General features: G+C 44.8%; 1 protein-coding gene across 1 annotated transcript in view; it reads left to right on the plus strand.

The window, feature by feature from the left end:
• Window positions 1-1,469: 1,469 nt before the first annotated feature.
• LOC135516424 (ankyrin-2-like) overlaps window positions 1,470-24,052 on the plus strand; it is a 152,212-nt gene continuing 129,629 nt past the window's right edge. The window contains exon 1 of the mRNA XM_064940725.1: window positions 1,470-1,692. Coding sequence (XP_064796797.1) covers window positions 1,558-1,692 — 135 coding nt within the window. The 5' untranslated portion in view covers window positions 1,470-1,557. The remainder of the gene's footprint in view (window positions 1,693-24,052) is intronic.

Here is a 24,052-nt window from a genome sequence, read left to right on the forward strand (position 1 = left end):
GAAACATATGTTTTGTGTTCAATAGACTAAATTAAACATTCAGCTAACATCTGACTCCAAAGTGATCTGTTCTTGCCATTTGAATTCTATGAAATGTCAGTTTCACTGTAGATATGACAATTTTCCACAAAAGTAATTTGTATGTAACTTTAGTTAAGTTCACTATATTTTTCTTAAGGGTAGCTTTAGTGTAGCTCAACTTCTTCCAATGTGAAGTAATCCGTAGCTTGTTAAACTATATTTTCAGAGTAGCTTCCCCAACACTGGTTGGGTGTGAGTGTGTAGGATGTGTGAGTTGATGCCGGTACGTAGTAGCTAGGTCCAGCTGGGGCTGTCTGGTAGGCACAGACACATTATGCCATCACCGGTGCTGTGTCACCTCTCCAATCACCTCTCCAATCAACACACACTTACATGACTCTATACTCCAAGCATGTGGACATACACACATTTTGAAACCTACATATGTGGGCAAACCACATGTAACTGTACAGTACGTACGCGTTATAATAATATTGCCTCGTTTAGTTTTTAAACCCACACACACCATTATAAATAACTTACTATTTTCCTGTTTGGCTGGGGAATTGTAATGCAGGTCATTTCATACTTTTCATACATTTTATACACTGCTTTATTGGTTTCATGGCTCTAGGTAAAGAAGTGTTGTGTTCAGTAACAGAGGAGTCTGACGTGTGTGTGTGCGCGCGTGTGCGTATGCGTGTGTGTGTGTGTGTGCACGAGCTGTGAGGTCGGCAGCAGCAGAATGTACCATTTTACTCCATTGTAAGGGGGAAGGAGTAAGGTATTTAAGGCTGATTTCCTGTGTCTCCTCTGTGTCCCCCTCGGTTTGAAGCACATGGTTCTTTCCGCTTTCCAACCAAACGAGAGTAAACCGTGCTCTCAGCCACCGTACCCCCTCCCCCCCCTCTCCTCCCTACCCCCGTTGCGTGATTAGTGGGGAAGTCTTGTATTTGGGATAACTGACAGACAGATCCAAACCTGAAGCTTCCCACAGCAGCTGGATCTCTGTCTCTCTTATTCTCTCACTCTGCCTGTCAGCTGACCTCTGGTGGCGTGTATCAGACACGCCCCCTCCTCTCGCTCTCTCTCTCTCTCTCTCTCTCTCTCTCTCTCTCTCTCTCTCTCTCTCTCTCTCCCTATCTATCTATATCTCCCTCTTTCTATCCACACACAAACACACAGTCCAAACATCAGATGCAGAGCTCCGGGGAGTGGGGCTCTGAATGTAGATCAGGACCAGTTCATATGTGGTGGTGGTTGTAGCTGGAGGCATAGAGAACTAGTGGCTGCACCTCTCTCTTTCTCTCTTCTTTCCTTCCTCCTCCTCTGCTTTCCCGCAGAGTTGTGGGAGCAGACGGCTCGGCTCCAACGTCTTCCTGCTCTCGGCGCAAAGTCACCCGCTGGGAATCAATTTATTTTAACCCTTCGCTGGCGCTACTGCTCTTTGGGACTCTGGGAGTCGTTGGGGGAATTTTAAAGGAGGTTTGGGTTGATTTTGTCTGGAATCACTGTAGTAGAAGGTAGCAGGCAGCCATGGCGCACGCCGCTGCCCACATTAAGAAGTCCAGAGTGGAGCTGGTGGAGCAGCAGGGTCCTGACCTGAAGGCTCTGGAGAAAGCCCGTCAGAGGAGGATACGTTCCCGGGAACGGGCCGAGCGCAAACGCAAGGTACGTGGCTAGACAGCTCGGTACCCATAATGCTTTGCCTTCACCTGCCCATTCTCACATCCAACACCTCCTGATTATTACCTTCCACACAGTCACATACCTTCTCACCCTGTACTCAACCACAGCATCCAGGTATGAGGAGAAATACCCATCATCATTCCGCCCATCTTCCATGTCTAAACCACCATCTACACCACCACCACCATCTAAACCTACACCACCATCTACACCTCCACCACCACCAGTATCTACACCACCACTATCTACACCACCACTATATACAACACCACCACCATCTACTACACCACCACCATCTAAACCTACACCACCATCTACACCTCCACCACCACCAGTATCTACACCACCACTATCTACACCACCACTATATACAACACCACCACCATCTACTACACCACCATCTACACCAACACTATCTACACCACCACCATCATCTACAACACCACCACCAAATAGACCACCACAATCTTCACCACCATCTTAAACACTACCACCACTACCACCATCTACACCACCACCACCACCATATACACAAACATCTACACCACTACCACCATCTACACCACCACTACCACCATCTACACCACCATCTACACAACCACCACCACCACCTACACAACCACCACCATCTACACCACCACCATCTTCACCAGCAACACCATCTACACCTCCACCAAGTACAGCACCACAACTAACTACACCACTACTATCTACACCACCACCACCTCCACCATCTACACCCCCGCCACCACCTACACCACCATCTACACCATCATCTACACCTCCACCACCATGTACACCACCGCCACCACCTACACCACCACCATCTACACCACCACCACCGTCTACACCACCACCATCTACACCACCACCACCTTCTACACCACCACCAACTACACCATCACCACCATCTACAACAACACCACCAAATACAGCACCACAATCTTCACCACCATCTTAAACACCACCACCACTACCACCATCTACACAAACATCTACAGGAACATCGACACTACTACCACCATCTACACCACCAACACTATCTACACCACCACCATCTACACCACCATATACACAACCACCACTACTATCTATATCACCACCACCATCTACACCACCACCACCACCATATACACAAACATCTACACCACTACCACCATCTACACCACCACTACCACCATCCACAACACCATCTACACAACCACCACCACCACCTACACAACCACCACCATCTACACCACCACCATCTTCACCAGCAACACCATCTACACCTCCACCAACTACAGCACCACAACTAACTACACCACTACTATCTACACCACCACCACCTCCACCATCTACACAACCACCACCACCAACTACACCATCACCACCTACACAACCACCACCATCTACACCACCACCATCTTCACCAGCAACACCATCTACACCTCCACCAACTACAGCACCACCACTAACTACACCACTACTATCTACACCACCACCACCTCCACCATCTACACCACCGCCACCACCTACACCACCATCTACACCATCATCTACACCTCCACCATCATGTACACCACCGCCACCACCTACACCACCACCATCTACACCACCACCACCTTCTACACCACCACCATCTACACCACCACCACCTTCTACACCACCACCATCTACACCATCACCACCATCTACAACAACACCACCAAATACAGCACCACAATCTTCACCACCATCTTAAACACCACCACCACTACCACCATCTACACCAACATCTACAGGAACATCGACACTACTACCACCATCTACACCACCAACACTATCTACACCACCACCACCACCATCTACACCACCATCTACACAACCACCACTACTATCTACATCACCACCACCATCTACACCTCCACCACCACCACTATCTACACCACCACTATCTACACCACCACCACTATCTACAACACCACCACCATCTACACCTCCACCACCACCACCAATATCTACACCACCACTATCTACACCACCACCATCTACACCACCACCATCTACACCACCACAAACATCTACACCACTACAACATCTACACCACCATCTACACCATCTACACCACCACCACCAAATACACCACCGCAATCTTCACCACCATCTTAAACACCACCATCACTACCACCATCTACACCACCAACACCATATACACAAACATCTACACCACCACTACCACCATCTACACCACCACCACCATCTACACAACCACCACCACCATCTGCATCACCACCACAACCATCTACATCTCCACCATCACCAACTACAGCACCACCACTATCTACACCACCACCACCCCCGCCATCACCTACAGCACCACCTACACCACCACCATCTACACCACCACCACTATCTACACCAACACTATATACACCACCATCTACACCATCACCACCATCTACACCACCACCAAATACACCACCACAATCTTCACCACCATCTTAAACACCACCACCACTACACCAACACCACCATCTACACCACTACCTTTATCTACACCACCACCATCTACACCACCAACACTATCTACACCACCACCAACTACACCACCACCACCATCTACACCACCATCTACATCACCACCACAACCATCTACACCACCACCATCTTCACCAGCAACACCATCTACACCTCCACCACCACCACCAACTACAGCACCACCACTATCTACACCACCACCACCTCCACCTTCTACACCACCAACATCTACACCACCACCATTCAACACCAACACCATCTTCACCACCATCTACACCATATACACCACCAACACTATATACACCACCAACACTATCTACACCACCACCACCACCACCATCTACACCACCAACACTATATACACCACCAACACTATCTACACCACCACCATCTACACCACCATCTACACCACCACCACCACCACCATATACACCACCAACACTATATACACCACCAACACTATCTACACCACCACCATCTACACCACTACCACCATCTATACCACCACCACCACCACCACCACCACCACCACCATCTACACCACCAATACTATCTACACCACCACCATCTACACCACCACCACCATTTACACGGTCACTATCTGCATCACCAGCATCTACACCACCACCACCACCATCTATACCACCACCACCATCTACACCAGCACCATCTACACCACCACCATCTACATCATCACCACCATCCTCTACACCACCATATACACCACCACCATTTACACCACCACTATCTACACCACCACCATTTACACCACCGCCACCATCTATACCACCACCAAATACGCCACCACAATCTTCACCACCATCTTAAACACCACCACCACTACACCAAGACCACCATCTACACGAACATCTACACCACTACGTCCATCTACACCACCACCATCTACACCACCAACACTATCTACACCACCACCAACTACACCACCACCACCACCATCTACACCACCATCTACATCACCACCACAACCATCTACACCACCACCATCTTCACCAGCAACACCATCTACACCTCCACCACCACCAACTACAGCACCACCACTATCTACACCACCACCACCTCCACCATCTACACCACCACCATTCAACACCAACACCATCTTCACCACCATCTACACCACCATCTACACCACCACCACCACCATATACACCACCAACACTATATACACCACCAACACTATCTACACCACCACCATCTACGCCACCATCTACACCACTACCACCATCTATACCACCACCACCACCATCACCATATACACCACCAACACTATATACACCACCAACACTATCTACACCACCACCATCTACACCACCATCTACACCACTACCACCATCTATACCACCACCACCACCACCACCTTCTACATCACCACCTTCTACATCACCACCATCTACACCACCAATACTATCTACACCACCACCACCATTTACATGGCCACTATCTGCATCACCAACATCTACACCACCACCACCATCTATACCACCACCACCATCTACACCACCACCACCATCTACACCACCACCACCATTTACACGGCCACTATCTGCATCACCAACATCTACACCACCACCATCTATACCACCACCACCATCTACATCATCACCACCATCCTCTACACCACCATCTACACCACCACCATTTACACCACCACTATCTACACCACCATCTACATCACCACCACAACCATCTACACCACCACCATCTTCACCAGCAACACCATCTACACCTCCACCACCTACACCACCACTACCACCACCACCACCACCACCATCTACACCACCACCACCACCATATACACCACCAACACTATATACACCACCAACACTATCTACACCACCACCATCTACACCACCACTACCACCACCACCACCACCATCTACACCACCATCTACACCACCACCACCACCATATACACCACCAACACTATATACACCACCAACACTATCTACACCACCACCATCTACATCACCATCTACACCACTACCACCATCTATACCACCACCACCATCACCATATACACCACCAACACTATATACACCACCAACACTATCTACACCACCACCATCTACACCACCATCTACACCACTACCACCATCTATACCACCACCACCACCATCTACATCACCACCATCTACACCACCAATACTATCTACACCACCACCATCTACACCACCACCACCATTTACATGGCCACTATCTGCATCACCAACATCTACACCACCACCACCATCTATACCACCACCACCATCTACACCACCACCACCATCTACACCACCACCATTTACACGGCCACTATCTGCATCACCAACATCTACACCACCACCATCTATACCACCACCACCATCTACACCACTACAACATCTACACCACCACCACCATCTACACCATCACCAACATCTACACCACTACACCACCACCACCATCTACACCATCACCAACATCTACACCACTACAACAGCTACACCACCACCACCATCTACACCATTACAACATCTACACCACTACAACATCTACACCACCACCATCTCTGAATGTACTACCCTTCCCGCATATCCATGCTCAGAAAGGTGCCCATCTCTGCCCATGGACAGGCATCCTCCCTGGGCATCCTCCCCTGGCACACAGAGAACCATGATGCTACAATCAGCCTGTGCTATAGTCCTTGTGCGTTGCCAGTGAGTCTACACAGAACCTTTCTACACCCCAGGCTGATTGCAGCACAGATGCATTATTCTCTGTGTAGTACATACATATATATGTGTTGAGGGACTACCTGGTGTTCCAGTACATGATGTGTTGAGGGACTATCTGGTGTTTCAGTACATGATGTGTTGAGGGACTACCTGGTGTTCCAGTACACAATGTGCCGAGGGACTACCTGGTGTTCCAGTACACGATGTGCCGAGGGACTACCTGGTGTTCCAGTACATGATGTGTTGAGGGACCACCTGGTGTTCCTGTACATGATGTGTTGAGGGACTACCTGGTGTTCCAGTACATGATGTGTTGAGGGACTACCTGGTGTTCCAGCACATGATGTGTTGAGGGACTACCTGGTGTTCCAGTACATGATGTGTTGAGGGACTACCTGGTGTTCCTGTACATGATGTGTTGAGGGACTACCTGGTGTTCCAGCACATGATGTGTTTACCTTATTGACTGGGATGTCCTGTGGTGCTCAGTGTGACAAAACTGGGTCAGGGTATAGAGCGAGTTTGTGTGTTTGTCTGTGTGTGCGTGTGTGTGTGTGTCTTTTTCTGTTTCCACCCTAACACACAGTGTCCATAGACAGATTAATGACTCTTCTGCTGTGTCTAAGGAGATGAATGCAGCAGTATTGGAAAATAACACCTGCTCACATATCAAGTCATTGCTGTGAACACTGTGTGAGCTATTGTGAACCACACCTTATTTTGAGCCGGCGTTGCCTTGGCCACTGGCATGGGGTGACATTTGTGTGTTCGCTGAAGCATTACTATACTGAGTGTGTGGTTGTCCCATTGATGAAGCCAAAATAACAAAGAGAACAGCAACATACATGGATAGGCTAACCACCCAGTAGAGTACTCTAAACCAGACAATACACTCTGCATGTCAGAACGAACCCTTAGGCTACTTTGTTCTACGTTCTAACCAGCATCAATCCAGTCGTCAGATTTAGACACAGGGCCCTTTCACCTGCTGGGGATATTTGCTGCGTGTTGTTTTTGTGTTTGTATTTGCTTGTCCCCCTCTGTGCTACTGTTATTCACTGGAGTCACAGCAGATTAGGATGACTGGGATCATCGGTCTGCTCTCTCCGTTGTGGTGAACACTACAGTCCTAGAAGATATATTTGTATATCGCATTTTTGGGGTTGGGGAACAACCGCCAAGTGCTCTGCCTTAAACAATTGACCTCATGTCAGTTCGGTCAAGATGGAAACAGAACTAGGGTTTGTCCTAATGTCCACACTAGCATATCACTGAGTATGAACTATGAAGCAATAAGCATGCATTCTAAGTAGTGTGCTAGTATGGACATTGGAACTTGTCTGTTTGGAGCGCTTCAAAGTCACAGGGGTTGAGGGGGATAGACCAGGGCTGTCAAATGTATTCCCCACAGGCCGCATTCGGTCTTTGTCGAGGTATGTAGGGACGTACTGAAAATGGGTCCGTTGCTTTTACAGTTTTTGATGCTCCCTGACTGTGTAGCTTTAGTTTTGACGACTGTTATCAAGCTGGACACAGTGTAGAGACTATAAATTACTGTTATCAAGCTGGACACAGTGTAGAGACTATAAATTACTGTTATCAAGCTGGACACAGTGAAGAGACTATAAATTACTGTTATCAAGCTGGACACAGTGAAGAGACTATAAATGACTGTTATCAAGCTGGACACAGTGAAGAGATTATAAATGACTGTTATCAAGCTGGACACAGTGAATAGACTATAAATGACTGTTATCAAGCTGGACACAGTGAAGAGACTATAAATGACTTTTATCAAGCTGGACACAGTGAAAAGACTATAAATGACTGTTATCAAGCTGGACAGAGTGAAGAGACTATAAATCACTGTTATCAAGCTGGACACAGTGAAGAGACTATAAATTACTGTTATCAATCTAGACACAGTGAAGAGACTATAAATCACTGATATCAAGCTGGACACAGTGAAGAGATTATAGATGACTGTTATCAAGCTGGACACAGTGAAGAGACTATAAATTACTGTTATCAAGCTGGACACAGTGTAGAGACTATAAATTACTGTTATCAAGCTGGACACAGTGAAGAGACTATAAATTACTGTTATCAAGCTGGACACAGTGAAGAGACTATAAATGACTGTTATCAAGCTGGACACAGTGAAGAGATTATAAATGACTGTTATCAAGCTGGACACAGTGAATAGACTATAAATGACTGTTATCAAGCTGGACACAGTGAAGAGACTATAAATGACTTTTATCAAGCTGGACACAGTGAAAAGACTATAAATGACTGTTATCAAGCTGGACAGAGTGAAGAGACTATAAATCACTGTTATCAAGCTGGACACAGTGAAGAGACTATAAATTACTGTTATCAATCTAGACACAGTGAAGAGACTATAAATCACTGATATCATGCTGGACACAGTGAAGAGATTATAGATGACTGTTATCAAGCTGGACACAGTGAAGAGACTATAAATAACTGATATCAAGCTGGACACAGTGAAGAGATTATAGATGACTGTTATCAAGCTGGACAGTGTAGAGACTATAAATCACTGTTATCAAGCTGGACACAGTGAAGAGACTATAAATTACTGTTATCAAGCTGGACAGAGTGAAGAGACTATAAATGACTGTTATCAAGCTGGACACAGTGAAGAGATTATAAATGACAGTTATCAAGCTGGACACAGTGAAGAGACTATAAATTACTGTTATCAAGCTGGACAGAGTGAAGAGACTATAAATGACTGTTATCAAGCTGGACACAGTGAAGAGATTATAAATGACAGTTATCAAGCTGGACACAGTGTAGAGACTATAAATTACTGTTATCAAGCTGGACACAGTGAAGAGACTATAAATTACTGTTATCAAGCTGGACACAGTGAAGAGACTATAAATGACTGTTATCAAGCTGGACACAGTGAAGAGATTATAAATGACTGTTATCAAGCTGGACACAGTGAAGAGACTATAAATGACTGTTATCAAGCTGGACACAGTGAAGAGATTATAAATGACTGTTATCAAGCTGGACACAGTGAATAGACTATAAATGACTGTTATCAAGCTGGACAGAGTGAAGAGACTATAAATGACTTTTATCAAGCTGGACACAGTGAAAAGACTATAAATGACTGTTATCAAGCTGGACAGAGTGAAGAGACTATAAATCACTGTTATCAAGCTGGACACAGTGAAGAGACTATAAATTACTGTTATCAAGCTGGACAGAGTGAAGAGACTATAAATTACTTTTATCAAGCTGGACACAGTGAAAAGACTATAAATGACTGTTATCAAGCTGGACAGAGTGAAGAGACTATAAATCACTGTTATCAAGCTGGACACAGTGAAGAGACTATAAATTACTGTTATCAATCTAGACACAGTGAAGAGACTATAAATCACTGATATCAAGCTGGACACAGTGAAGAGATTATAGATGACTGTTATCAAGCTGGACACAGTGAAGAGACTATAAATTACTGTTATCAAGCTGGACACAGTGTAGAGACTATAAATTACTGTTATCAAGCTGGACACAGTGAAGAGACTATAAATGACTGTTATCAAGCTGGACACAGTGAAGAGATTATAAATGACTGTTATCAAGCTGGACACAGTGAATAGACTATAAATGACTGTTATCAAGCTGGACACAGTGAAGAGACTATAAATGACTTTTATCAAGCTGGACACAGTGAAAAGACTATAAATGACTGTTATCAAGCTGGACAGAGTGAAGAGACTATAAATCACTGTTATCAAGCTGGACACAGTGAAGAGACTATAAATTACTGTTATCAATCTAGACACAGTGAAGAGACTATAAATCACTGATATCATGCTGGACACAGTGAAGAGATTATAGATGACTGTTATCAAGCTGGACACAGTGAAGAGACTATAAATAACTGATATCAAGCTGGACACAGTGAAGAGATTATAGATGACTGTTATCAAGCTGGACAGTGTAGAGACTATAAATCACTGTTATCAAGCTGGACACAGTGAAGAGACTATAAATTACTGTTATCAAGCTGGACAGAGTGAAGAGACTATAAATGACTGTTATCAAGCTGGACACAGTGAAGAGATTATAAATGACAGTTATCAAGCTGGACACAGTGTAGAGACTATAAATTACTGTTATCAAGCTGGACACAGTGAAGAGATTATAAATGACAGTTATCAAGCTGGACACAGTGAAGAGACTATAAATACAATAAATCTACTACTTTGCATTATGAGCATCACACACACACATTATTTCTGAGTATAGTAGACCAAGTTTATCCGGCAGTGGCCTACCACATTATACAGTGTGAATAGGAGACAAAATATGAGTACATAGCATCAGATCAATATTCCTGTGGCCTTTCCGTGTCAGGAGAGGGAGAGGGGGTTCAGAGGAGAGGAGGAGGGCAGCAGGGGTCTCCCAATGATCAACTCTCACTGGGAGACCACTCAATACCCCCCTCTGTCCCTCTCATTCTCGCTCTCTCTCTTTTTTTTCTCTCCCCTCCCCACATAAATACATGTCCTTCGGGATATGAATGGTTTAATGCATCACCAGTCTCTAAGCAGACTGTCACCTCTCAGTGTAATATCTTTATAGGGCTCTGTCTCCATCTCTGTTGCCAACTAGTACAAAGACCAGATGTTGTCGTTGTGAGAGCAATGGCTGTCATTTCATTCATGAAACTATGTGTCCAGACTCAACTACTGAACCGGAGATCATGCCCCTTCATCACCTCTCTGACCTGTACTGGCAGCGGTGTGACAAGCCCAGTGCTTTATCTCTTAGTCTGGTGCAGGCATGTGCGACCCGTCACATTTTTAGCTAAAGGAAATTAATAAAATATATATTTTTTTTTTCTATGTTATATTCTATATTTTTTTCCATGTTATTTTGACATTAGTACGTGGTCACATATCAGTTTGCAAACAATGTAAAAAGAAATGTATATATATTGTTTTTTACAAATCATTGAGTTAATAAAGCCACATTTTTTTACTATATGAGTAAGGCAGGTTCAAAATACAGGTGTTTCATCCGAGCTCAGTGCTTTCTGTGGTGGTGGGGCAGCCAGTGGAAAAAATATGGAGAGTAGGGGTTGGTAATGTTCTCTAGTTGCGCTGTTATTGGCTCAGTGTTCTGTCACTCATGGGGACACTACGTCACCGCCAAGTCTAAGGGTAGAGCTCGAAAATTCAAGCTCCTTGGGTCCTGCCATAGAGTTACATTAGAAGTGCCTATCCAAGAAGGCTCAAGGTCATTGGCAGAAGATATAATGATGTCAAATCACGTTATATCTACAGTAGCTTTGATTGGACTGATCATACTTTCAAAATCTTAGCTAGCAGGCATCATCATAAATCAATTTGACAATCTACTGGCAAATCCTTTTAATCATTTTCATATGAAGATAAATAATGAAGAGAAATTAATGATAAAACGTATCTGTGCTCATCAGCCATTGGACATAAACATTACACAACATTACACAACATCTCAAATTCAACAATGGTCTGGAAGGAATCAGTGGCTACCTGCAAGCATTGCAAAGCATTCATTAGCCTGCTATTCAGTGCAGTGGCTGTGTCGTACAAGTCTGGGTTTAAGGGTCTCTTTTCCAAGCTTAAAATTATAAACATTCAACATTGGCCATGCTGTCAATCCAACATGATTTCTGCCTCTCACAAAACAGCTGTAAACTCGCAACTGGGAAATCTGACTTCGGTGAGTTCAAGACAGCTGGGAATTCGGGAAAAAACGAGCTCTGACTGGGAAAATACGTTTTGAAAAGTCATCCAACTCGGAATTGTAAGTCAGGAACTCGGGCCTCTTTCTAGAACTACGACTTGAAGATCACCGACGTCCTCATGATTCAACCTTGTTTTTTTCCGATTTCCCAGTTGTCTTGAAAACAACATAAATCCAGAGAATGCCAGACTTTGATGACAAAGCCCACGATGGACCGCCGCGCCACCTTCCTGTTCAAGTGAGTCCAAAAATGTCTTGTATGCTGCAGTATACATTTTGTAATGTGCCGGGGATATATGTATACTGTAGCTAATAAAGTAATACTAAGTGTATGTTGTGTAGTAAGGTGCCACACCCTAATAATTTGGTCCATTTTCACCTCTTAATTTCGCCTACTGTTCTGACTTGGTGGTGCACATGTAACCTGTTTTAGAGAAATGTAGTCATTGAATATTGTAAGAGCTTTCATCGTCTGCTTATATGCCCCCTTTTATTTATTGTACGGTTCGGACTTGATGTACATGTTCTGAATTCTGTCGCTGTACATTTCAAAAGTGGTGAACAAATAGTTATATTAACTACGTCGGACCTAGAGCACTCAATTTATGTCTTAATGGAAATGACGGATTGCTTCTTCTTGCTTCTTGTCGTCACATTATGACAGAATTTGTATGTCTCAATTGTCAGTAGAAACCACATTTGTTGAAGCAAGTCAGCCATATCAGCTGTGTTTTTTAAAGGCAGTAAATGAGGCTGAATGAACTGTTTCGCTGACAGACAAGACTCCGCTGATAGCCAGGTGTAGCAGTGGTAAGCTGTTGGGACTGCTGTTGGGACTCCGCTTTTGGGACAGCTTTATGTAGACCCTAACAGTTTGTGGGCACCGTTTGTCACCGTTATAGTGCAATTCATGTATAGTTTAGTGTTGTGTTGTGTAGTGTAATGGCTTTGCTGGTATGCATCCCCATTTTTGTTTGCCCCACCAATATTGACATGCTAAAATCGCCACGGGGTGCAGGACAGAAGATGTATGTTGTAATTTGCATCACTGAGGGCTTAACCAAAGTAAACACTACCCTGTCCAACAGGGGGAAGGGAAAAACATTGAGATTCAGTGAAAAACATCCTGTCTCCCATCTGTGTGTTTTGGCCAGGAGGCCCGGTCCTCTCTCACCATGCTAGTGTAGCTATGTATTCAGATTCAGACAAGTTTCATATCCTCGAAGAGGCAATTCATCTTGCAGCAGTCATAAAACATTTAACATCTAAAAAATAAAATACCAAAGGATATTTACAAATAATTAGGCAGGTTAAGTGCAAGTCCATAGTGCAAGTGCAGTTAGTCCAACATTCGTTGAGCTGCAGAATTGCATTTGGAGTAAAAGTCTTGGCCCTATGTGTTTTATACCTTAGGTAGTCTGTACCGGTGTCCAGAGGGAAGGAGCTGGACTTCAGAGTGGAGTGGATGGGAAGAGTCAAAAACTATTTTATTGGCCTTATACTGTAGAGGGTAGTTCTTGCTGTTGCTGCCCCATGATTTTTCCACAAGTCCTGACTCTCTTGCCCAACCTATTTCTCTGTGCAACCTTGATATTCACAAACCAGCAGGTCAAGCAGTAGGACAGAATGCTCTTAATGAATGATTTATAAAAGAGAACCATGATGGTTAGATCAGCATTAAAAAAGTGCAGTTTTCATAGGATGTACAGTCTCTGTTGGCCTTTCTTAAAAATAGTGTCAGTACACTGATCCCAGGACAGCTTGTTGTCAATGACTAGCCCAAGGTGTTTGTTCTCCTCCACTATTTCTCACCTTTTATCAGTGATGGTGTGTGCATGGTAGTGTTCCTTCGAAAGTCATTCACCATGCCCTTTGTTCTTGATGTATTTAATATTAGATGGGATGACTCACACCAGACAGTAAAATCATTCAGAGCCGGTCCGTGCTCCATCTCATCCCCTTTGAGAAGACTGACCAAAGCAATATCGTCAGCATATTTGATCAGGTGGCGCCCTGGGAACCGGCTCCGGCAGCTGTCTGTATACAGTATGTATAGCACTGGTGAAAGAACACTGCCCTGTGGGGTTCCAACTGAAGTAGTGTGCACCTCAGAGAGTATGTTGCCAACTCGTACCTGCTGAGACCTATCAGTTAGGAAGTTGGTGATTCATGTGATAAGCACAGCATCAAGTCCGAAGTCTCCTCTCTGTCTGTCCGCGAGGACCAACAGATTGATTGTGTTAAATGCTGAGGAGAAATCTGCAAACATGGTGCACACATGGGTTTTACTGCCCTCCAAATGCATGTACAACAGATGTGAGAGGATGGCATCATCAGTCCCTCTCTCTGTAAAAGGATCAATGCAAATTGAAGGGGGTCAAGAAGGTGTCAGGTGGTGTTGATTATGTATACCTTGATGATCTTTTCAAGAGATTTGTGTGGAAAGTGTCCTCTATGTGTGGAAAGGGAAAAGGTAACCGAAGCTAGGAAATGATGGTTATTTCTACCCAAATAGCTGATGGTATCATGACAGTGACAGGAAGTCAGTGGTCATAAGCTGACATCAGTTGGCATGATGAGTTGTGACATCAGTTGTTTCGGTCATTTCTGGGAGCTGCTATCACCCTTTTTTTTAATATACGAGAAGCAATCCATTTTTACTTACTTTATGAGTTTATATTCCATTCCACCCCTTTTGTATGTTCTTACCCAGTTGTGCGATGGGCCAAGTTGGGGTACTTTGAGTGTACACATCCAGTGTTAATCCTCACAGTTTGAGTTTACACGTTCCCTCCCTGCATCAGTGTACTATGGTCACCCACTGACAGAGTGCATCAGGTGTGCTAATAACACACAGGAGTGAGATTACACTAAAAGTTCTCCCTGACATAGAGGTGCAGGTTTCTCATAAATGTTGAGGATGCTCAGTGGTTGTTGTTTCCGTGGGTCACACAAAGCTAAATTAGACACGAGCTGAATTAAATGTAAAAGACTGTGAGAATAAAACATTTGCTATACGCTCAGTGCTCCTTAGACGTTTCACAGAGATACTCTTGTTTTTGTGAGAAATCTTCAAAAAAGAGAACAAATTGTAGATTAATATGAAAAATGTATACTAATATATGAAAAATGTATACTAATATATGAAAATACTACATGTCATGTCTCAAAATCGTCCTCTATCTTACATTTCTATTATTTTATGTCCTGCGGTTTCAAGAAGAAAGATGACAAGTTCTACAGGAAACTGAGCCTGTCAGGTAGTAGCCTTACTTCTTGCACAGAATCCAACCTAGCTGACAGCGATGCAATATTCCTGATTTTTGACCACATTTTTTCTTTGGCCTCCTTCGATTTAGTCACCCTAATTCTGGCCATCCTATAAGTGTAAAAACATATTATTAGGATAATCCAAATACGGTGTCACGTGACAAATAAACCTTGATTTGATAGAGACATGAGGTTTGGACAATTGGTTTTCTTAGAGGATTATCTACACAGCTAACATATTCTACCCATTGGTCAAAATATGTGTTTTGGATTGGACACCCTATCCTATGCGTTTATGGATTTTGGGACCGATACAAGAGAACCAGGGATGGGGACACCACTGCTGTGCTTACCCCAGCAAACTGGACCTGTGCTGGGTAGAGGGACCAGGATTTTGTCCTGGATGTGGAGATCTGAAGGATGACAGGGAGATGTCCTTGGTAAAAGCTGTGCTGATGAATAATTGAACAGTGTGTCTGTCCTCAGACGGCGACACAGCAACACAAACTACAATCTTCTTTGATGCATTACTAAGTGAGTGGTGGTACATCCAGCAGTTGCCATACCAGGCCGAGCAGTTGCCATACCAGGCCGAGCAGTTGCCATACCAGGCCGAGCAGTTGCCATACCAGGCCGAGCAGTTGCCATACCAGGCAGTGATGCAACCCGTCAGGATGCTCTCGATGGTGCAGCTGTAGGACCTTTTGAGGATCTGAGGACCCGTGCCAAATCTTTTCAGTCTCCTAAGGGGAATAGGTTTTGCCGTGTCCTCTTCACGACTGTCTTGGTATGTTTGGACCATGTTTGTTTGTTGGTGATGTGGACACCAAGGAACTTAAAGCCCTCAACCTGCTCCACTACAGAATGGGGGCGTGCTCGGTCCTCCTAATGTTCATCTACTCATGCACATTCACTTACAGTACCATCGGTTATTACTGAAGACTGAGGTACGATATCAGTGGTGGCACTTTAAATGGGGAGGACGAACTGATAGTATTGGCTGGAATGGACTGAATGGAATGGTTTAAACACATCAAACACATGGATGAGTTTGATACCATTCCATTCAGTCCATTCCATCCATTATTACGAGCCGTCCTCCCCTCACCAGCCTCCTGTGTATGATATGTATGCTTATACAAGACAAAGACTCTGCAAATATTGTACATTTTGGGTGATCGGCTAAAATGGCTAGAACTGATAGAGCGAGAGAGATATAATTTATCTAAGCCACGCTCTCTCACTACGCTCTGCCTCCCACCTTCCTGCCCTCTCCTTCCTCCTCCATTTAAACTCCTGTGGATTAGTGTACAGAATGTGGATGTACCCTATGTAGTTCAAAGTGTGTCTGCCGGTATTTCAAGTACTGCAGCTACAGTAAACCGTAAAGAGGTTGGATATCGGATTTCTCTCTGAACTAGTGGAATGTACTGTTGTATTTGATTTGAACTTGTTTGACAGCTTAGATCACATGATTCATGTGTATTTGGTGAGTTTTAGATACAGTATTAGAATTCTCTGTATTTTCATCACTGTGAGTTTGTCAAAAAATCTAGAATTTATTTAGTTGTAGTAATCAGTTTTCTGTCTAGATGTGGTGTGACTACTAGTTTATGGTTCTACTTTATACCATGTTTTGCTCTTAACTGGGATTGGGGAAATCCAGAATTACAGTCTTAATGTATTACAGTCTAAGTGACCATGGTAACCAAAGAGGAATCATGTAGAGTATGTCACAGACAAAGATGATTGTATTGCCATTTTGAAATCTGAATCTGACTTCTACAGAGTCTTCTACAGAGTCTTCTACAGAGTCTTCTACAGAGTAGACATGCACTGAAAATAGTCTGCTCTTCATCAGTGTTGTGGAGAGAAAGAGAGAAAAAGGATATCATGATGTTGTATTGTCACATGCAGTGCAGTGAAATGTGTTGTTTTACAGGTTCAGCCATAGTAGTACAGTGCCCCTGGAGCCAATTAAGGTTCAGTGCCTTGCTGGAGGGCACATAGACAGATCGCTCACCTTGTTGGCTCAGGTATTCGAACCAGCAACCTTTTGGTTACTGGCCCAATGCTCTAACCTCTTGGCTAACAGCCATCCAAGACAAGGGGTATCAATAATGAAATGCAGAAAAGCGAGGGAGGTAGAAAGAGCTGGAGGGATGGTGAGAGAACCGAGAGAGAAATGTGAGCGGGGGTGTTGATTGGATTTTTACTGCCAGGGTCCAAATTACGGGGTCGAACCACAGGTAGAACCAGCTAGGTCTGATATGTGTAATATTGTTGCTAGCTGCTACTCCCAACCAGCAGTGTGGTATTCATATGAGTCATCCGTTTATCTTTGTCCATTTCTGATCGCTGAATATTGATGTTTCGAAGTACTAAGCGTTTATCCATACCATCCATCTGTGCAAGAACATCGGTACTTAACGCAAAGTCTCCACTTGGTCTCCTTGAAGAGCTACATTAAGTCACTGTTATGTGGGCGTCCCGACAGCTATTTCCAGCAAGGTTCAGCATCTCAACACACAGTCCGTAGTGCTTCTCCAGTCTGCTGTGTGTTCGCTTGGTAAGGTGTCGTGATAAACTGTGTGCCAGGGATATCTGGTGGTGAGATTAACGTCTCACCAATTAAAATGACCCAGTGACTTCAGTCTCTGTTTAATTTCCCCCGCTGGTCCCAGGCCAGGTTCTAGGGCTGTTTTTGGGACAAACACAGATTCCCTGTCAATACTATTGGTCCACACACTACAGAGTATTGGACTCCACACTGTGTTCAGCTGCAGAGACCTTGTGTCGGAGGGAAGGGTAGCTCTTGTTGGGGGGTTCAGGTGAAGGGGATGCAGATTACATGGCTGACGGATGATTCAGGATTCATAGTTTTGGGACCATGAGAAGGGTGAGGGATGTTTGTCTTCAGTGTTTAGGTATGTGTTCAGAGGCCATTTTGATGTTGTGATGAGTGAGTGATTGGGTTTCAGATTTGTTTAGCCCCGAAAACCCTTTGTGCTTTTGTTTTGACTGAATTGGGTATTTGAGGAGTTGCGTTCAGCACATTGTAGCATTGAATGCATATCTGGGTTACCCTGACTCAGTTCTCTCTCAGTTTCCACCGACCTCCATGCCCTTTGACCCTGTGCTGGATTGACTTCTCCGCCCCAATTGACGTCCTCAGTGATGTCTGGATAGATGATGAGTAGCTGTAGGACAACCTCACAGAGAGCCTTCGGACATTCATTCTGTTCCCTCTCTCTTTCTCTTATTCTCATTTTCTTTCTGGGGATGGAAAACAAGGCTATTTTTTGGCAAACTACAACTGTAGTGCTGCTGGTTCTTGTAGTTTATATTAGAGGTTCCAGAAGTACTGTGGTGGATGGTTCAAGAAGTACTGTGGTGGATGGTTCCAGGAGGACTGTGGTGGATGGTTCCAGGAGGACTGTGGTGAATGGTTCCAGAAGTACTGTGGTGGATGGTTCTAGGAGGACTGTGGTGGATGGTTCCAGGAAGACTGTGGTGGATGGTTCCAGGAAGACTGTGGTGGATGGTTCCAAGATGACTGTGGTGGATGGTTCCAGGATGACTGTGGTGGATGGTTCCAGGAGGACTGTGGTGGATGGTTCCAGGAGGACTGTGGTGGATGGTTCCAGGAGGACTGTGGTGGATGGTTCCAGGATGACTGTGGTGGATGGTTCCAGGATGACTGTGGTGGATGGTTCCAGGATGACTGTGGTGGATGGTTCCAGGAGGACTGTGGTGAATGGTTCCAGAAGTACTGTGGTGGATGGTTCCAGGAGGACTGTGGTGGATGGTTCCAGGAAGACTGTGGTGGATGGTTCCAGGAAGACTGTGGTGGATGGTTCCAGGATGACTGTGGTGGATGGTTCCAGGATGACTGTGGTGGATGGTTCCAGGAGGACTGTGGTGGATGGTTCCAGGAGGACTGTGGTGGATGTGATTGAAAGAGATGAACATCAAGATAGAGGGAGTGGCACACTTCAATTTTGCTAGTTTCGGAAAACACTCTGAGACATTCCCTTTTCACTATTGTAGCTTTCTGCCTCATCACTGTGTATATTATTATTATGTTTTGGTATTTTTTACCACTTTTCTCCTCAATTCCGTGATATTCAATTGGTAGTTACAGTCTTGTCCCGTTGCAGTAACTCCCGTACGGACTCGGGAGACGCGAAGGTCGAGAGCCATGAATCCTCCGAAACACGACCCTGCCAAGCCGCACTGCTCGCTTAACCGGGAAGCCAGCCGCTCCAATGTGTCGGAGAAAATGCTGTACAACTGGCGACCATGTCAGCATGCATGCGTCCGGCCCGCCACAGGAGTCGCTAAATCGCGATGCGACAAAGACATCCCGGCCGGCAAAACCCTCTCCTATTCAGGATGACGCTGGGCCAATTGTGCATCTCCTCATGGGTCTCCCAGTCTCGGCCGGCCGTGACACAGCCCGGGATTGAACCCAGAATCTGTAGTGACGCCTCAAGCACTGCGATGCAGTGCCTTAGACCTCAGTGCCACTCGGGAGGCCGTATCGCTGTGTTAGTCATATCCTGGTGTTACCTCTGTCTGTCGTCTGAGAGTTTAAACCGTTCCGGCAGTTTTTTATCCCTTTGAACAGCACAACTTGAATCATTAAAACAAGCACTTGGGCCTCCTGGGTGGCGCAGTGGTCTAAGGCACTGCATCGCTGTGCTAGCTGTGCCACTAGAGATTCTGGGTTCGAGTCCAGGCTCTGTTGCAGACGACCGCAACCGAGAGACCCATGGAGCGGCGTACAATTGGCCCAGTGTCGTCCGGGTTAGGGGAGGGTTTGGCCGGCAAGGATGTCCTTGTCCCATCGCACTCCTGTGGTGGGCCAGGCACAGTGCATGCTGACACGGTCGCCAGGTGTACTATGTTTCCTCCAACACATTGGTGCAGCTGGTTTCCGGGCTAGGTGGGCATTGTGTCAAGAAGCAGTGCAGCTGGGTTGGGTTGTGTTTCTGAGCACGTACGGCTCTCAACCTTCGCGGGAGTTGCAGCGACGAGACGCTAACTACCAATTGGACACCACGAAATTGGGGAGAAAAAGGGTTAAAAAAACTGACCCTTCGCTAAGACCCGCCCCCCTTAGTTACTGTTGCAACCTCGGACAACATATTCACAGGAAGCCCAATTCACTGGTTCTAACCACTGGTGCAGTCCTCTCACAACGATTTCAAACTGTGTTTTTAATACTCAATGAAATTAAACACAGACTACCCCTTGCTAATCAGGAGACTCTCAGGTATGTTGTGGTGGACTGTCATTTAAATTGCTTCATGGGAACCTGGTAAACATTAAGGTTGTAGTGTTGCTCGCCACTGGAGGGCTCTGAATGCACTGACAGCAGGCAGCCAAAGTTACTAAACACTTTTGGAGCTAACTAGTGCTCTCTGAAATCGTATCCTGATGTTGACAGCAGATGAGAGTTTTAATGAAACATGGCTAACTTAGCTAGCTAACATAAAAATAGAAGTTATATTAACTGACTAGCTAGCTAACGTTAGCAACGTTGGGTGGTCAATAAAACAGAAATAGCTAGCTAACAAGCTGAGCTACCAAACAATGTAACAAAAGTATAATTTCAGATTCGAGAAAATACTCCAACAGGCTTTGCATTTCAGGAACACTGTTCAATTATTTAGCCATTAAAAAAATAAAAAATTGGATGAAAACTCTGTTTCGGCAATGCCCTCAATGGCTTTCATGCGTTTGAGCTTGTCCGAGGTGTTGGACTCGACAACAGTCGCAACATTGGAGCGTTGCGATTGGCTGCCCAAAATTCTGGGGCAGGGCTTTGCGAAGGGTCAATTCTTTCTCTTACTGTATATGTGTCGTCTCGTGTGAAATTGATATTAGCATCGGCCATCCATAATGGCTACTTTTCTCTGGCCCAATTCTCCGTCTTTGTATTTGTTGGCTGTCAATTGAGAGTGAAGCCATGGTCAATGCCAGATGAATAACCATAGATGAACATCTTGTCTGGTCTGGTCTGGTATAGCCAGGCAGCTGCCCGGTGGGGAGTTGTAGTTGGTTGAAAGGGGTCTCAATGAAGGGGGAAGGGGTTGGTTAAGCCGCTGAACCAAATCGACCCTAAATCCCCAACATCTGGCCCAGCCTCTGGCTGCCATGGTAACAGCAGTACTAGACGTTAAGCCGTATACTGTATGGCACTGTGCACTTCAACACTTAGCCTGCACTAGGTCAGTTCAGGCAAAGCTGTAGGTCTGATTGCCAATCTGTCAGAAACACATTTTTATTTAACCTCTATTCGAGCAGAGCCCTGCATGACAAAACCAGCAGCAGTTATGGACAACAATTAGATACACAGATACTACAGTCAAGTCAATATAACATGTAGGATAACATGTACATTTTACGATTTCCAATAGAAATGGCATCTGTCAAAGATGCAGTGTATCTATGATTAAGAGGGCAAACGTCCTCTCAACAACTGAGCAACCCAGCTGCCTTGTTTCCTTGGCAACATGGACCACCAACTTCTATCATTCATTTGATTTCCATAGTATTTTACAATTAAATTACCTGATTCAATAGGGATGGCCTGAGACCAGGGCAGGGAGAAGATGCATGTATGTCAGGTGTGTCTGAGTGGAACTAATGTATATACACAGCCATGTGGAAACATACCATATACAACATGTTAAATATTACATCAGTGTTTCTTCTTCGGGGCATAAAAGTGCACTACTCCCCACTGTGCAGCATCTCCTGTTTGGCATGCGTTGATCTGTTTGCGCAGTAGCCAGACCATGTCCATTGAGAATACTAATTACGTTCGTCTTGCTCATTCCCTTCTAGAAAGCTAAAATGGAAGAGGTGCTTTTTTCCCCCCCAAGCTAGCCCACCCAACCACACCCACCCGTCTGCTAATGTGGCTCTATTTGGGCAATAAGGTTTTAGGTCGGAGTGCAACCCCTATCCCAGATCCCTATGCCTCTATACCCCCACTTCTTAACAGTGGTGGAAATAGTACTCAATTATCATACTTGAGTAAAAGTTAAAACACCTTAACAGAAAAGGACTCAAGTAAAGGTGAAAGTTACCCAGTAAAATACTACTTGAGTAAAATTCTAAAAGTATCTGATTTTAAATGTACTTAAGTATAGTGGTAGAAAAAACCTCAGTTATCATACTTGAGTAAAAGTACCAAGTAAAAGTAAATGCTATTCATCAAATTGCTGTATTAAGCAAACCAGACAACACAATTTTCGTGTTATTTTTAATTACAGGGGCACTCCAACACTCAGACATACTTTACAAACACAGTATTTGTTTTTTTAGAGCCTGCCAGATCAGAGGCAGTAGGGATGACAAAGCGTTATATTGATAGGTGCCATAATTCTGTCCTGCTTAAGCATTCTAAATGTAATGAGTACTTTGGGTGTCAGGGAAAATGCAGGAGTAAAAAGTACATTATTTTCTTTAGGAATGTAGTAGAGGAAAAGTAAAAGTCCAAAATATAGTAAAGTACAGATACCCCCAAAAATGTCTTAGGTAGTACTTTAAAGTATTTTTTAAGTACTTTACACAACTGCTTCTTAAGAAACGTTCTCCTCCTCTCGGTCTCTGTTGTTAAAGCCTCAAAACACTCCGTTAATATCACATAGCATAGTGACAGGACTACTGCATTCCCCTACAGCAGAAAAACAGCAGCTTCTTTGAGTGCTACTGTAAAACACCTCCCCCTGCAACCATATGGTCTACCACAAATTTAAGCTAGTCATTGTCTGCTCCGCCCATAGGATTACACATTCATCTCCGCTGTAGCGCTGGGAAAACTTGAAACAAAATCTCTTTTAGATGGAGGCTCCAGTGTTGGGAGGGAAGGTTGGGGAGTTAAGAGGTTGCCATTGAGCAGTGGGAGGGGGTGGGGGCAAACTTGGATGGGGGGCACTAAGTGACTGGGTTAGTAGGATTGTTTGGTTCCTATCTGTTGTGATACATGTGCTTAGGGGTGGGGTCTGGATCCCTGATGCATCATATTAACAGGTTACATCCTATAACTCATAAAGCCTCCCCAG

Source organism: Oncorhynchus masou, chromosome 27 (assembly GCF_036934945.1).
Source record: "Oncorhynchus masou masou isolate Uvic2021 chromosome 27, UVic_Omas_1.1, whole genome shotgun sequence".
Taxonomy (NCBI): domain Eukaryota; kingdom Metazoa; phylum Chordata; class Actinopteri; order Salmoniformes; family Salmonidae; genus Oncorhynchus; species Oncorhynchus masou.